The 16,117-nt window shown below is 40.8% G+C and overlaps 1 protein-coding gene across 1 annotated transcript in view; it reads left to right on the top strand.

Annotated features, from left to right (window-relative positions):
* Positions 1-16,117, top strand: part of LOC109927453 (phosphatidylinositol 3,4,5-trisphosphate 5-phosphatase 2-like) — a 76,400-nt gene that overhangs the window by 41,131 nt on the left and 19,152 nt on the right. The window contains exons 17-22 of the mRNA XM_048605144.1: positions 1,873-1,962; positions 4,161-4,274; positions 9,527-9,615; positions 11,969-12,056; positions 12,809-12,964; positions 13,516-13,597. Coding sequence (XP_048461101.1) covers positions 1,873-1,962; positions 4,161-4,274; positions 9,527-9,615; positions 11,969-12,056; positions 12,809-12,964; positions 13,516-13,597 — 619 coding nt within the window. The remainder of the gene's footprint in view (positions 1-1,872; positions 1,963-4,160; positions 4,275-9,526; positions 9,616-11,968; positions 12,057-12,808; positions 12,965-13,515; positions 13,598-16,117) is intronic.

The raw sequence follows: 16,117 nt of genomic DNA, 5'->3' as shown, positions 1-16,117 counted from the left end.
TGTTTGGCCTGCTGTGTTCATCCAGCTCTACACCTTGTTATCTTAAGATGGATACAAAATTGGCTTGGTCATGAAGACAGAGTAGCGGTGGAAGGGTGTAAATAGTGGTGTTCTGCAGGGATCAGTGTTAGGACCCGAATGCAATTTTAATAACTGAAAGTGGAGGATCTGCCCATCACCATTCTGTTAAGTAAAAGCAAGATTGTTTGCAGAAATAGCAAACAGTAGGATGTAAGAAGGTTATTGTTGGGTATTTTGGGAATGCCAACCACTACCAGATTGTGTTTGGGGTAATTTGCTGCCACCAAGTGTGTCCTAATGAGAAGAGACAATGTCGTTTGTTACGTTGTTAGCCATCAGATACAAATTACATTTGCAAGATAGACATTATTACTATGAATATATGAAGTCCTACGGTAGAGGTCCTAAAGGGGCCAAAGCTTTTCTAAATAAAGGTAATTGATCTTCAGGGCTAATTACCTTTGTCTTGAAACTCTCTGAGGCCTTCTCAATGGAACACCTACCACATCTCACCTGACGAGAGTTTTGTTTAGACTCCATAATGGTATATTAGGCAGAATTCTCAGTGTGGTTTGTGACTTCCTTGTGCATTCCCTTTGAATATTATAGTTAGGGAGGAAAATTTGTTTAATTCCTTTCAGTAGAATTGAAAACAAATCTTTGCATGGGGTAGAATAATAATAACTCTGTTTCTATCACAAATTTCACCTGTGTTAAAGGGCTTTGCCCACCTTCTGTCCCACCCTCAGTTCATAATTTGGAACTAGTATCACTTTAGACCACTTTTTTTAAGATGATCATCACATTAGGCAGAGATCTAAAGGAAATTGGTTTTAATTGACAAAGAGATTTTGCAGAAATATTTTAGCAATGTTTTAATGAACACAATTGGTTCAGACTTTTGTGGAGGTGGAAGGAGTTTGAGTGGGATACCTGCTGAACTGTGTCCTATAAAATGCCCTTGCTTGTCTCATTTTTGTGTTGGAGCAGCAGGACAAGATAGATCCAGGCCACACTGTCCAGAGGCAACAATGTCATAGATAATGGCCAGACAGCAGGCTGGAATGTGCTCATACATTTTCTGGGGCGTTGTTCTGGTTTTCATCATGAGTATCAGACCCTCAAACCCTCCCTACCCACTTCTACCTGACGTGATCCCTCATATTTTCCATCAACATTTTTTGCCCTCCCATACCCCTATCCACCTTAAGTATTCTTCATTGCAAATTACCCACTATCTAAGATGGGTAAACCTCATAAGCCATGACATTGAAAGGCAGATGAAAACTTCAACTACTGACGATCGAATTCAGCTCTCACTGAAACAAACTGACTGATAACAAACTCTAATTCATAAAACTCATTCAAAAGATGTAAATCCTTTGAAGCAGTCAACCTGTTGTGAACCAAAAAAAATCAATTCACTAATTGCATCAAAGAGATAATTCTGTGAATTTCCTCTTCATGAACCCAATTAAAATGTAAACATAGCCTCCTGCTGAGATAAATGGCTCTGGACCTTTCAAACTCAGCTAACCATTCAAGATGTTTTCAACTATATTAACCTTGGGAAATGAATGGAGCTGACAAAGAAAGTGTGTGAATGTGCTACAGCTATCCTTACCCTTATCCCATACCAGTGAAAATTACAAGAAGTGGGAATGGGGGTGGGAATCCAAAAATCTTGTCCTTCCTGCCATTTCTATTTTCCTCCTTTTTGAGGGTGTGTACCATTCATCACGACTTACCATTGCATAAAAAATACAGAATTGTGCCACATCACCTGACCCATAAGAACCCAGAGTGTAATAATTAATTTTCTCATATTCATGCAATTTTATTTTTCTGCAGGTTGCACTGATGATATTATGACCAGCGACCACTCACCTGTCTTTTCCACGTTTGAAATTGGGGTAACTTCCCAGTTTGTGTCTAAAAAAGGTAAAAAGAGCCAAGTGATGCAAAGAACATGTTCATCACTGGGAAGGGGGGAGGAACGTGGTGGGGTGGGGGGAGGATTCCTGAATCATTATGCAAGCGGAATTGAACACCGTAAATTAGTTAGAGAGGGCTGTTACTGCAGATTGACCACTGATCTTTCATCTTCTGCATCTGGCTCCAAATCTAGATCAGATGGGAAACAATGGCCTAGTGGTATTATCACTGGTCTGTTAATACGGAGACCAAGATAATATTCTGGGTTTGAATCCCGCCACAGCAGATGGTGGAATTTGAATTCAATAAAAAATATCTGGAATTAAAATATCTAGTAATAATCATGAAACTGTTGCTGATTGTTGGAAAAATCCATCTGGTTCACTGATGTCCTTTAGGGAAGGAAACTGCCATCCTTACCTGGTCTGGCCTACATGTGACTCCAGACCCACAGCAATGCAGTTGACTCTAAACTGCCCTCTAAGTAATAAATGCTGCCTAAAAGTGACGCCCTCATCTTGTGCATGAAGAAAGAGTGAAGGGATTAAAGTGTCTTTGTTTGAGATCAGGTTAAGCAACATAGGCAGCTGAGTATGCATGGTGGAAAAGAAAATTGCTAATTATTACTTAAAGATTGTCATTGGAATATCAGGAAGATGGGCATTATGGAAATACAACAAGGCTGCAAGAGAGAATACATTCTCCTGTTGGCATTTGTTGAGGTGGAGTGGAGAGATCCCTATATTTCACAGTAATTTGTTGCATTAAAGAAGGGCAAGTAGTGTATTGGGATGCATAAAAAGACAGAACGGCTGGAATTTTGTCAAGAACCCTGACAACAGACCTGAAAGCTGGAGGTGACACTGCCAGGGCTGGTTATATAACTCAATGCTGCATTTTTGGTTGTTCGTCGACCGAAAATGTTACTGTCATCCCTTAAACAAGAAGGAGCCATCTCCAAGAATGGGCCGGCCAATCGGAAGGCTGTCACCTTAGCAGCCTTGACTGTGCACCTGAACAGTGGCCGTAGCGCTGGGTCTGCGACTGGCGGACAGAACACCATAGGTGAAGGCTGGCCTGGACACCGTGGGTGAAGGCTGGCCTGGACACCGTGGGTGAAGGCTGGTCTGTAAGTGGGGCAAGTTGGGGATGGGGCTGGTAGTTGGTGTTGGTGTGTCTAGCAGGCAGCAGGGGAGGGGTTTCTTTCTGTAGGCATTAGATGTGCTTGAATCCTACCAGGGAAGTTGCCAGGGGTCACAAGCAAGTCTCCCTTCACACTCAATGGCTCAGCTGCTGCTTTTAAAATGTCCTTCATTTGGCACTTGATGTTAATCCTTATGGAAAGGAGAGCTGCCCTCCGCCTTATCTTTCCTTGCCCTTTTTCTACATCTGCCCAAACTTCCACCTCCCACCCCATAACCTCCCAATCCGACCCAATCCAACCCAAACAGCTGTAAAAAGCAGCCTAATGAGTACAAATCAGAAGAGTTTATATTACTGAGTACTCTGTGCCATTCTCCTGAAATCAAGAGAGGATATTAACATGCTTAAACTGTACAGCAGTGAGCAAAAAGGGTAGTTCTGGGTAACCAGTATCAAATTAATGAAATGTTAAGGGATATTAGATGTCTATGTGTTTGAAGATATGACACTGTGAGGTCTCATAATTAATTGCTTTCAAGATTTTAAAGGAATTTACAAAGGAGGGAATTATTTTAGGGAAATGCAAGTTAAAGTTTGGAAATTATGAGTGAAGTCAGTGAGTCAGTCAAATTACCGAACGGAATCTTTGAAACATGCTGTGCATAAATGTTAAAGCAGCTATTAGACTTGTTTCTATAGAAACAAAGTAATGAGAATTATTGCCAGAACGTGGTAGAGAAAGATCCACTTAAGAAACGTCGCTCATATTGTGGAGCTAAGTAAACTTCGGTGCCTCCTGAAAGTTTATGTTTTCTTTTTATTTCATAATTGACCATAGCTTGGTCCGGGAGTATATAACACTGTTTCATTTTCCAGGAATGACACACGCACAAGCACACACACGCACACACATGCATACACACATATTCAAGGCTAGTGTGCATAAGATATGATATGTGCTTGAATTATAGTGAGTTTGGTTTAGAGACACTGTATAAAATGCAGATTATTGTCACTGCTGACTTCTTTTTTACAATTAATTATACTTATGTTGTTTGCAGGTCCTGGTAACAGCTCCGGGCAGGCCTGTATTGAGTTTGAACTTATTGAAGCCATTGTGAAGACAACATGCAAAACAAAATTTTTCATTGAATTTCACTCAAGCTGTCTGGAAGGTTTGGGACATTCAATACTCACATTTCAACCAGTTATAGCTTGATACCTCACAATTAAGTGTCCTTAGTAATTGTTAGGTACAACAACATCACTATGGCATTGATCTCCACAGACAAAGACCATTTTGAATTCCTTGCTTTGTTTATGTTAAACAATTTGATTATAGTCCCCGTGGCAATAGATTCATTACAATTCACCTCAGTGTCATTGGATAAAGGAGGGAAAATTTCATATCAATGCACATATCAGTGATGGATTACTTTGCATGACTGATTGAAACCCTGTGAGTGGTGAACCTTGCGGGGAAGCACATGCAAACTTCAGGTGTAATTTTCCATGCCATCAGCACTGGTAGTAAAACACTTTGTCCATAGGGGTGAAGGTTGTGCATGAGGAATGGCAACTTGGAGGGACGGTGGATAGTTTTGTTCTCTGAAGGTCTTGCTTTGACTCACAGAGTTAATGATTGAAACAGATTGAGTCAACATTTAAGTGTTTATATATAGTGGAAGGAAAGTGTGATAGTGATGGGGGGCAATGCAGGATATTAAATCAGGATTATTGTTTGTGGGTATGCAAGATAAAAATCAACACAATCTGGTTGTGTAAGTTCACGTGGTTATAATTCGTACATTATCCAGAATGAGCATTGACGGTCTGTCCATCTGCTCTACACTGTTTCCTTGTATTGACTCCAGCTGAAGATTGAATAGTGGACAGCTGAATGCCTGGAGCACATTTTACATCCTTACCAAATGTCCCCCCTCAAAGCACTTCTGTGCTGGATTGCCTCAATGAACAGCCTGAACCAATGGAGCAAAACATTAAGAGGAACAAAATTCCATCAATACAAGAAGAGAGAATGAAGATAATCATTATATGGAAAATATTCTTACTCATATCTTACTCATCCATTAAATAGGATTCACAATAATACATGTCACAGGTTAATTATAACAGCATTTATTGAGTATTAACACATTTTAACAGCAGCACTTAAGGTGATAAAGCTTGCAGGATTTTAATGGGAAAATTTAAACACATTGCAATTATGATATTGATTATTCAGACTGATCAGAGTTTAATTGAGCTCCAAATTATTGATCAACACCCATGTTTTATTCTTTTTTAAAATGAATTTCCTTCTTTATGATCACTTTACATCGAACAATTTATTTTTCTCTGAACTATCATAGTTCTCTTATTCAGTTTCACTCCCCAAATTTGGGATATTTAAGAAAGGTGACAGGTGTCTCACTCACAAGCCAGGGTGCAAACAAAAGCCCAATGTCACCTCTTTCAGGAAAGGTCTACCCACTCACAGGAGGAAGGCAGGATGGCAGTGGAATTGACCGTCCAAACCCTCTTGTCTGATAAACTGCTTCGCTCCCTTTCCTGCACCCACCACCCTCACCCTGGGGGAGGGCTTTCAATACCATTCAAATAGAGCTTTTCTAGCTGTTCTCTGCCTGGTAGTCATGTCAGTAGTTATTACTCCTGTACTAAGTGATCCGGTCAGTTATAGATCAATGTCATTGTTTACCGATCGCCTATTTCTGTAAAGGATGACACAGCAAGTTTATCAGGTGGGAGATTGGCAAATGGGGATTCCACCAGCTTCCACCAGCTTCACTGCAATTCAAAGAAATATCAAAGATAAGAGCAGGAGTGAGCCATTTCACCCCTTGAGCCTACTCCACTATTCAATTTGATCATGGCTGATCACTGAGCTAAATACCCTGATCCTGCCCTCCCCCCATATCACTTGATCCCTTCATCCACAAGAGTAATATCTACCTCCTTCTTAATTGAGCCTGTGTTTACCTACAGAAATTCTCAAGTGGGCAACTAATGCCTAGAGATAAGAGTTATCCCACTGCTGCTGGTGGTAACCCAACAGAATAAGGGGAGCATGAGAATAAACCCATGTAGAGCAGCTTGCTGGTTACAGCTGAGATCCCACATTCAAAGGCTCTCAGTGCTTGATTGAAGGCAGGGGAGGAGCACATTGAGAGTCACACCTGCCATTGCTGCTGATTGCCTCCTCATCCTCTGGAACACCCACCTGGCAACTGGCACTTTGTAACACATCCCTATCTGCCATCATTCGCCTTTGGCTTGGGATCTAGATGGTTCAGATAGTTCTCATCCTGTAGCTGTCACCACCTTCCACCATTCAATAGATCTGTGACCTCTGACTGGCCAGCAGATAGAAGCAGCCATCACCTATGTAAGGAAGGTGATAGCCTAGTGGTATTATCTCTGGAATATTAATCCAGAGACCCAGGTAATGTTCTGAGGACCTGGATTCAAATCCTGCTACAGCAGATGGTGGAATTTGAAATCAATAAAAATCTGGAATTAAGAGTCCGATGATGATGAAACTATTGTTTGTTGGGGAAAAACCTATCTGGTTCACTAATATCTTTTGCTGCTGTCCTGACTCCAGACCCACAACAATGCTGTTGACTTTTAACTGCCATCTGGGCAATTAGGGATGGGCACTTTAATACCAGCCGAGCCAGTGACACTCAAAATTTTAAAAAATCTCTGGCCAGGTGAGGTTGACCCCTCCCCACCCCTGCTGTAACTATAACCGAAACACCTAGAAAGGAGCAACTCACCCTAATAATCCGTTATAAGGGGTCTGAAAAGGGATGTAATCAATTTGTTTCAGCAACTTCTAGTGGTTAAGCAAAATAAACCCATCAGACTGACTTTACAATCAACAAGTAACAATTTATTTATCTAAATCTACCAGTGAACAAATTAACTAAATTATTAACAAACCGAATAAATCCCGTCTAACTAATAACTATTACTGAATAAAACAAAATTCTAATGGTGTGCTGTTCCAATAAATACAAGTCCCACTTACATAAAACAAAAATAATCAAAGTACAATTTAGTCTCTCAAAATTACAGCCAGGTTACAAGTCTTCTGGAATGTTCTGTGCCTTCTCTGTCAAATGTTCTGTCAGGAACGCCTTATCCGCCAAATTCTTCTGTCAGGGATATTAACTAGTTGTGCCATAGGCACTTTTGATTTAGATGGTGTTTTCCCTAAAACTTAGAGATGACTGTGAGAACTAGCGATTCTCTCTTGAGAGCTGTTAACTCTTGCAGATGGCAGCTCGCTCTCCTGTCTTTGCCCAACTGCCACTTCTTTTATACCCTTGATGACATATCAATATTCCTTACAATAGGATTGGTCCTATGTTGTCAAAACCATCGGGTTTAAATTTAATTGGTTTTTGGTATCTGGGTGCCTGGTTCAAATTAATTGGCTAAATTCAAAACTTGTCTTGATAACATCACAAAACTGCTGTTTGGCCTGCTGACTGTACAGCTTTTGATATAAATGTTTCAAATCAGGAGCTCTGTGCACCTGCAAACCCCTAAGCTGCTGCCCACAGACATCCTTTTTGAATCTATAAGCATAGAAAAAGCACATCATCTTTTAAAGGGACCAAACACTGCTTCCCCACCTAGCATTTTACAAACACCAATACTTTACAAACACCAAATCCTAACACCCTGCCTTGCAATCCGCAAATTCTCTACGCAACTTTGTAACACTTTGACCCCCAAGATGGCTTGCTGCTGTCTAGTGAACTGCCTGAGTGGCACTTTGTAAGGAAGACAAGTGAGGTGACATGGTGTCCTCGCTGGTTTGCATGAGATCCACCAAACCCCCAGGCTGTCCATTAAATACTGCCCATGGTAACCATATGTGTAAGAGAGAGAGAGAGACAGCAGACGCTGAGCAGAAGAGAAGTGGTGTATAGGGGAGAGAGGTTGAGTGGCAGCACCAATGTATAAGCCAAGTGGTGAGTAGGCCTCAGGAAAGGCAATGCCAACCCCAAATGGCTCAGGGGGAATGCAGTGTCATGTGCTTTGTGCAGGAATTGTCACAACTAATTAAAGTTCCATGCAGTATTATTAGAATGTCTTTTAATTAGGTTTGTGTAGTGAATGTAATGAGGTCAACCAGGTGGACCTCATATAATATGAGTTCCCTGATTGTTGCTTTTAATGGGGTCCAATCAGGGAGCCCTGGCTGACAGATAGAAACAGGAGTGTCAGAGGTTCTGTTCACTCTGAGAGCTGGCTCTGAGGGAGCTGGGCTAGTGTCAATGACTTTCCATTTGTAAATAAGGGGTGACTTGGTGATGGAATACCAGCCTCTGTAGAGGTATTTCAGTTTGTTGTCTAACAGGGCATTGGTTAGACCACTTTTGGATTACTGCATTCAATTCTGCTCTCCCTGCTATGGCAAAAATGTCGTGAAACTTGAAAGGGTTCAGAAAAGATTTAGAGGTGTTGCCAGGATTGGAGGCTTTCAGTTATAGGGAGAGGCTGAATAGGCTGGGGCTATTTTCCCTGGAGTGTCTGAGGCTGAGGAGTGACCTTACAAAAGTTTATAAAATCACGTGGAGCATAGATAGGGTAAATAGGCAAGGCCTTTTCTGCAGGGTAGCAGGGTATCTAAACTAGAAGGCATAGGTTTAAGGTGAGAGGGGAAAGATTTAAAAGGGACCTATGGAGCAACTTTGTCATGCAGAGAGTGGTGTGTGAATGGAGTGAACTGCCAGAGGAAGTGGTGGAGCCTTGTACAATTACACATTTAAAAGGCATCTGGATGGGTATATGAATAGGAAGGGTTTAGAGGGATATGGGCCAAATGCTGGCAAATGGGACTAGATTAATTTAGGATATCTAGTTGGCATGGACAAGTTGGACTTAAGGGTCTGGTTCCATGCTGTACAACTCTATCACTCTATGATAGCTGTGTAACAGTAGCAGGTTTGATGTGATTTGATTAACCCTTTTCTTATAATAACTGCAAGCAAGCTTTATGACCATCTCTGCAATGCTGAGGTTATTTAACATCATTAAAGTTCTGGATTTAACACCAATGGAACCAAGCAGTGCAGAAACCTTCCAGTCAAATGAAGAGCTCAATTTGTTCCATAAACTGTAACTAACAATTTTAAAACAATTATTGTGGTGTTTTTGTTTTTGTGCCTCAGTGATACCTCATGCAGTAACCAGATTTCTAGCTGGACAAAGATTATGTGCAAGGTATAGTCAAAACTTTTACATGCAGACATGGCAATGCAATGATTGCAGCAAAGATCTGCACTCAGCGAGTAATTAGCATGTTAACGAGTATGTATAAAAATCTCTGTCTAAAATTACAGCAAAGACATTACATAGTCTAACAGAAAAATTCACTTTTTCTTGGCAGAATTTAAGAAAAGTTTGGATAATGCTTTGCAGATCTTGATTAAACATGGATTCCTGAGAGTTCAGTGGTCTGCACACCAGTTGCCAATGGTAGGTCATGGCTTTAGCTGGATAAAAGATGATAACCAATGGAATATACAATATAAGCGTCAATTGCTGTAAACTCAACCGGGTCTTTATGTTTTGATCTGAATAGTATTAAATTGCTGTTTGGTTATTTGATCAATGTACAGAGCAAGCAAAAAGCTTAGTTATAGAGGATTCAATCCTTGATAATAACTTATCCCAGCCAAGGTTGTGTTTGAGGCAACACAGGAACTTTAATCTCACCGATAAGCAATGACCTCTGTTGAGAATCCAGAAGGATAAACTACCCTATCATTTTCCCATTCCAATAGGCTAGTGTCAGGCTAGTCTCCTGGGATTGATACATCAAAGCCGGACAAAAAAGTCTATTTTTTCTTGACTGCTGCATTTGAAAATAAGCTGGGCATGTGTAAAACTGAATGAGCTTTGTATTTGTATGCAGAAGCTCAAATTTATCTCAGGTTTAAACATGCCTAATTGTACATAGATTTTTAAAAAGTAGTCCACTCCATCTAATTTTCATTTGGAAAGCAGATTATTGACCCAGGTGAGGAAAATGTTGGCTTTAATGAGACAAACCTAGATATTGTTCCAAAACTGATGCAGATAGTGTAAATAAATTTAATTTTCAATGAGTGGCGATTCCTTAAAGAATTGGGGCTGACAATACACTCTCCAAAACATGGAATCCCTACAGTGTGGAAGCAGGCCATTCGGCCCATTGAGTCTACGCTGACTCTCCAAAGAGCATCCCACCCAGAACCCTTTGCTCTTTACCTGTAACCCTGCATTTCCCATGGCTAATCCACTTAGCCTACACACTTGTGCACACTCTGGGCGATCTAGCATGGCCAACCCACCAAATCTGCACATCTTTGGACTGTGAGAAGGAACCAGAGCACCAGGAGGAAACCCAGACAGACACAGAGAGAATGTGCAACTCCACACAGACAGTCTGCCAAGCATGTAATCGAACTGGTGCCTGGCACTGTGAGGCAGCAGTGCTAACCACAGAGCCACCATGACACCCCACTGATGAAGGAACACGGAGATATAGGGCCTATATCAGTTATATCAGCTATCAGTTTCTGGCAGTTCAAAGGAGGTGCAAGGAAGTCCTTTAGTTGTGCTTCAGATTCATTAATAGTCCAACTGACTGAATCATCAACCTACAAGTTCCCCTTGAAGACACTCACCATCCTGACGTGGATAAATATCATCATTCCTTCAGTGTCGCTGGTCAAAATCCTGGAACACCCTCCCTGACAGCATTGTGAGTCACATAGTCTGCAGCAGTACAAGAAGGCAGCTGATCAGCACCTTCTCAAGGGCAACTAGGGAGGGGCAATAAGTGCTGACCCAGCTCAAGATACCCATGTCCCACAAGTGAATGCAAAAGTTCTGAGAATTCCCACTATTTGATGGAAGACATGGGAGGAAGGGGAATAAGAAAATTCCAGTGTAGTTGGCCTCTTTGAAGCCAGCTGTTGGAGCCATTTCTTAGCTGCAGGGTATTTTCCTGGTTAATGTTTCCAAAATGTGTATGACAGCGGTCAATCAAGTACTTCGGGCATTAAGTACAGAATGGGTCTGATCCAGTGTAACATTCCTGCTAAGGTGTTCCATCAAGAACACCTAAGCTAGGTGTATAACAAATGTATTGCAGATTAAAATTGTTGAATAGTTCTCTCAAGAACGCCATGACCAGATAGGGTTAAATGTAGAATAAAACTCCCTGTATTCTAATGTAACAAGGTGTAGAGCTGGATGAACATAGTAGGCCAAGCAGCATCTGAGGAACAGGAAAGCTGATGTTTCGGGCCTAGACCCTTCTTCAGAAGTGGGGGAGGGGAAGGAGTTTTTTAAATAAATAGGGAGAGAGGGAACCCCCTACTTATTTCAGAACACCCTTCCCCTCCCCCATTTCTGAAGAAGGGTCTAGGCCTGAAACGTCAGCTTTCCTGCTCCTCTGATGCTGCTTGGCCTGCTGTGTTCATCCAGCTCTACACCTTGTTATCTCAGATTCTCCAGCTTCGGCAGTTCCTACTATCTCTGTATTCTAATGTGTCCATTTATGTGAACCTAACTCCAATTCACTTAAAACCTCTCAAATTCATCACAGTCCTTTAGAAATTGATATGCCTTATGATACACTTACGATACTAATGATATTCTAATTCTGACTTCACCAAAGCATAATTTAACCTTTTGATTTATAATGAAAGGCTGTTGATAGAGACAGGAACTGAGACATTGACCCAAAGCAAAGACTTTCCAAATCCTGGATAATATATTGTTACTAGTTTGAACTCACTGAACTCTGCCATGTCTTACTGTTCACCGTTGCTGCTTTTAGTTGTCTCCAATTCTGTCTGATATTGAGTACCTACAAGACCAACACCTCCTGCTGACCATCAAATCCACAGATGGATATGAATCCTATGGTAAGTTAAAGCCAAGTTCCAACGAGCCTTTAAAGATAGTAAAAGTAAATTCAGTGAATGAAAGATGTGTTTAAGCAACCTTTTATCAGTAGCAAAAGACTGCAAAGAAATTGAAGGAAGAAAAAGAAAGTAACTGAAGTCTTTGGTCCAGAAAGTTGCTTTCAAACTGTGACTTTGTTTTTCTTTCTCCAGCTTTAATATTTACGTCTTGTCTGTCTTTGTGTGTTGTCTGTTTGTGAAGACAGATGTATAAGGGGAAGAGTTTAAGCTGTAGAGTTATAAGTCATCAATTCATATTTCCTAATTAATTACGAAGGCATCTGACTCAATGTTGAGATTTTTCAAGTATGTTGTTGATTAAAGAGGCGCTAGGCCCTCGGATAGACCAGTTAGGAGACCACATAGTGCCTGTTTTATGCCCCTTCTAGGGAATGTAGCTGCTCTAAGTAGAATAAGCAGGGGTTATGTCACATGCTCAATGCACATCACCCATCTTGAGTGCCTTGTACTCAAGCAATCCATCCTTCTTTGCCCTATCCTCTTTAAATCAGGAGTATCTGCTGCAAAGTTACCTCCAAACAATGTTCTAAAGCAAAAAGAAAGTCAAAAGTAACAGAAGAATGCTGATAATAATGGTACAGAAATCCCTCATAATACCACTCAAGACCATAAATCAATCCGACAACATGAACTTAATTTACATTTTTATAAGGCTGATCCCTGCTGTATTCCCACTTCCTACTGTTTTGCAGGAGAGTGTTGTATCGCACTGAAGTCCCTGATTGGAAACACACCACAGACGTTTGAGACAGGTCTGTCGCACCTGGGAGATGAGTCAGGATCTATCCGTGTCACTATGAGGGTTGTTGTGCCTGCTGAACGCAAACGAACTCGGGAACGTCTTTATGGTGAGTTCCTCAGATGCATGAGTTCCCAGTGCATGAGACTGAAATATACATGTCGATGTACTATCTCTTTGTTATGGTCTCAAAGTTTAGTACATCACCTACACAATAAACAATGATTGGACAACTACACTACTTGCAATACTGTTAGAAATATCCACCAAGTGGTCCTGGAGGTAATGTGCCTAATTATCTTTCCCTACATTGAAGTTCAGGATCTCCACTTGGCATCTCCTTATAACCATGTGCTTATTGAAAATGGTTTTTCAGCCCATAGTGGGGTATTGCTGGCACGAATTCAGTAGCATGGTTTGTTGGTAGTCTAATAATGCTGTCCTCAGGTATTTTCTTCGTTCCAAAACAAAAGCATCTTTGATCTCTTCGTTCTCGATTAAATTTACAGAAACATGTAAAATTAGCAAAAGTTATATTACTTTAAAATGTTATAGTTCAACCATAAATTTACACAAATTTCCAGTAAGTTTTGCAACTTAATAGAAGACCATTTACTACATTTGCAATCAACTAACATTTCTTCATTTCATTTCTAACAGAGTGGATAAGTTCAGAAAGAGATGGCACCCAGCTCCCAAAAGATAAAGGCATATCTTCCAAACCAATCCAGGAGTACCCTGGGTAGGTAGCCTAGGAATAAGTTTGTGGGGATAAGTACTGGAAAATTGTTGAATTTCCAGTGTTACATTTTCGATGTGCATTTTTCCATGGAGTGTCAGAGGCTGAGGGGTGACCTTAAAGATATATAAAATCATGAGGATCATGGATAGGGTTAATAGACAATGTATTTTCCTTGCGCAGGGGTGTTCAAAATGAGAGTGCATGGGTTTAAGATGAGAGGGGAAGATTTAAAAGGATCTCAGGGGCAACCTTTTCATGCACAGAGTGGTGTGTGAATGGAAAGAGCTATCAGAGGAAGTGGTGGAAGTTGGTACAATGACAGTATTTAAAAGGCATCTGGATGGGTGCATAAATAGGAAGGGTTTAGAGGAATAAGAGCCAAATAGGACTAGATCAGTTTACGATGACTGATTGACGCAGATAATTTGTACTGAAGGGTCTGTTTCCATGCTGTATAACTCTGATTCTATGCCATTTTTAATTGTATCCTGTTTATATTGATAGCTTTTGTTTTATTTGATTTATTTTTCCTATATAAACCAGTTCAGAGATGTTATCACGCACCTCTGGAGCAGGTGGGACTTGAAATCAGGCCTCTTGGCCCAGGGTTAGGGACACTACCACTGTGCCACAAGGGAGCCCCTAACCCTTTCAATTTTTTCTTCATGCACCATTGGAATCAGTAACTCGATTGGTTTCACTTCCATGATTGTTCTCACTTCATGCAGCTTGTTCAAGTGGTCTTTCTTCATCCGTGAGGCAGGACAATAATTATTGAAAGCTATTCAAATGTGAAAGGCATCACACTTCGTAGACTCATACAGACATAGAACCCAGTAGGAGGCATTTGGCCTATTGTGCCTGTCGTGGCTCTTTGAAAGTGCAATCATGCTTCCTCTCTCATCCCTACCTTTTCTACACATCCCTATAATTACCTCATCCTCGAGTAGTTGTCCAATTCCCTTTCAAAATTATTTATGGAGTCAACTTCAAATGCCTTTTCAGGTGCTTTCAATGTCTCATCTCCACTCCGAATGAAAAACTTTCTCATCATCTCCCCTCCGGACCTTTGCCAATACAGTTTAATCTAGTTATTCACCCACTCATCATAGATGTTCTTGACTCGCTCTATGAAACCAGATCATTATCTTAATACCTCAATCTGGTCTCTTTTACTATTGTGGATCGGTCTAGAAATAGAGGACAGAAATAGGAGCTTGAGGAAAGGACACCGGACCCGAAACTTTAACTCTGATTTTTTCTTCTCAGGTGCTGCCAGACCTGCTGGGCTTTTCCAGCAACTTCTGTTTTTGTTCCAGAAATAGAGGGCACTGCCTTAAAATTTGGAGCTCGGCCTTTTGGGACAGAGATCAGGGGAAATGGCTTCTCTCAGAGGATTACATAGATTTGGAACTCTGCCTCAGAAGGTGGTGGAGACAGGGTTCATTGAATATGTTAAAGGTGGAGACAGATGTTAGGCAGGTTAATAAAAGGTTATTCAGGATAGATGGGAACGTAGAACTTCGAGCATGAGCAATTAAGCCAAAGCCTCATGGAATGTTGGGGTAGGTTTGAACGACTGAATGGTCTATTTCTGATCCTAGATCATGTGTGCATATGTTCTTAATCAAGCATATAAGTTATAAGAAATGCAGAGTGGGCTGGATAACATTTCAAAAAGAGAGAGATTAACATTTCAGGAGTAAGCCTTCATCAGAACATGAGAACTCAGAGACTAATAGCATCTTTGACCATCCTGGTAGCCACATTAAAAATAATAATGGAATTTTGGATAATCAGGAAATTCATTCCTAACCCACAACTGATGCAAGCATAACATGGAGAATATATCAAGTGGTGGAAAATTTGGAAATTGTCAGTGTCAAACATGCTATATTTTGTCTGTCCATATAATGCTGACTAAACAGAGTAAGTGCAGAGAGTCCAGAACCAAGGGTTACAGTCTAAGGAGATGAGATAGGCCATTTAGGACCAAGATGAAGGGTATTTTTTTCACTCAGAGAGTGGTGAGCCTGTGGAATTCTCTGCCACAGGAAGCAGTTGAAACCAAAACATTGAATGTTTTCTAGATATAGTTTCTGGGGATAAGGAGATCAAAAGGTATGGAGAGAAAGTGGGAATAAGGTACTGAGTTGCATGATCACATTTTATGGCAGATCACATTCGATGGACCGAATGGCCTATTCCTGCCCCTATTTTCTATGTTTCTCCAATATATCTTAACTTAGGTATATCTCAAATTATTTTCTGAAAGAAGCCTATCTAACTTACATTTCAATGATTGAAAAACACACGCTTCTGCTGCCTGCCTCCCTCTCTGGTAGTGATCTTGCTATTCCATGTTGCAACACCTCAACGAGTGTGAACAGCATTAATTACTATTTTAAACATTTCAGTCAAGGTTCAAACAACTGAAAATTACCTTAGCACCTGCCTAAATCTGTCAACTTAGCAAACAGAACAGATACCCAAAACAATCCCCTCTTTCCCTTCAGAGAT

The sequence above is a fragment of the Rhincodon typus genome, chromosome 14, assembly GCF_021869965.1.
Source record: "Rhincodon typus isolate 14 chromosome 14, sRhiTyp1.1, whole genome shotgun sequence".
Lineage (NCBI taxonomy): Eukaryota > Metazoa > Chordata > Chondrichthyes > Orectolobiformes > Rhincodontidae > Rhincodon > Rhincodon typus.
The sequence above is the reverse complement of the archived record's forward strand: the minus strand, read 5'-3'. Positions and strand labels throughout refer to the sequence as shown.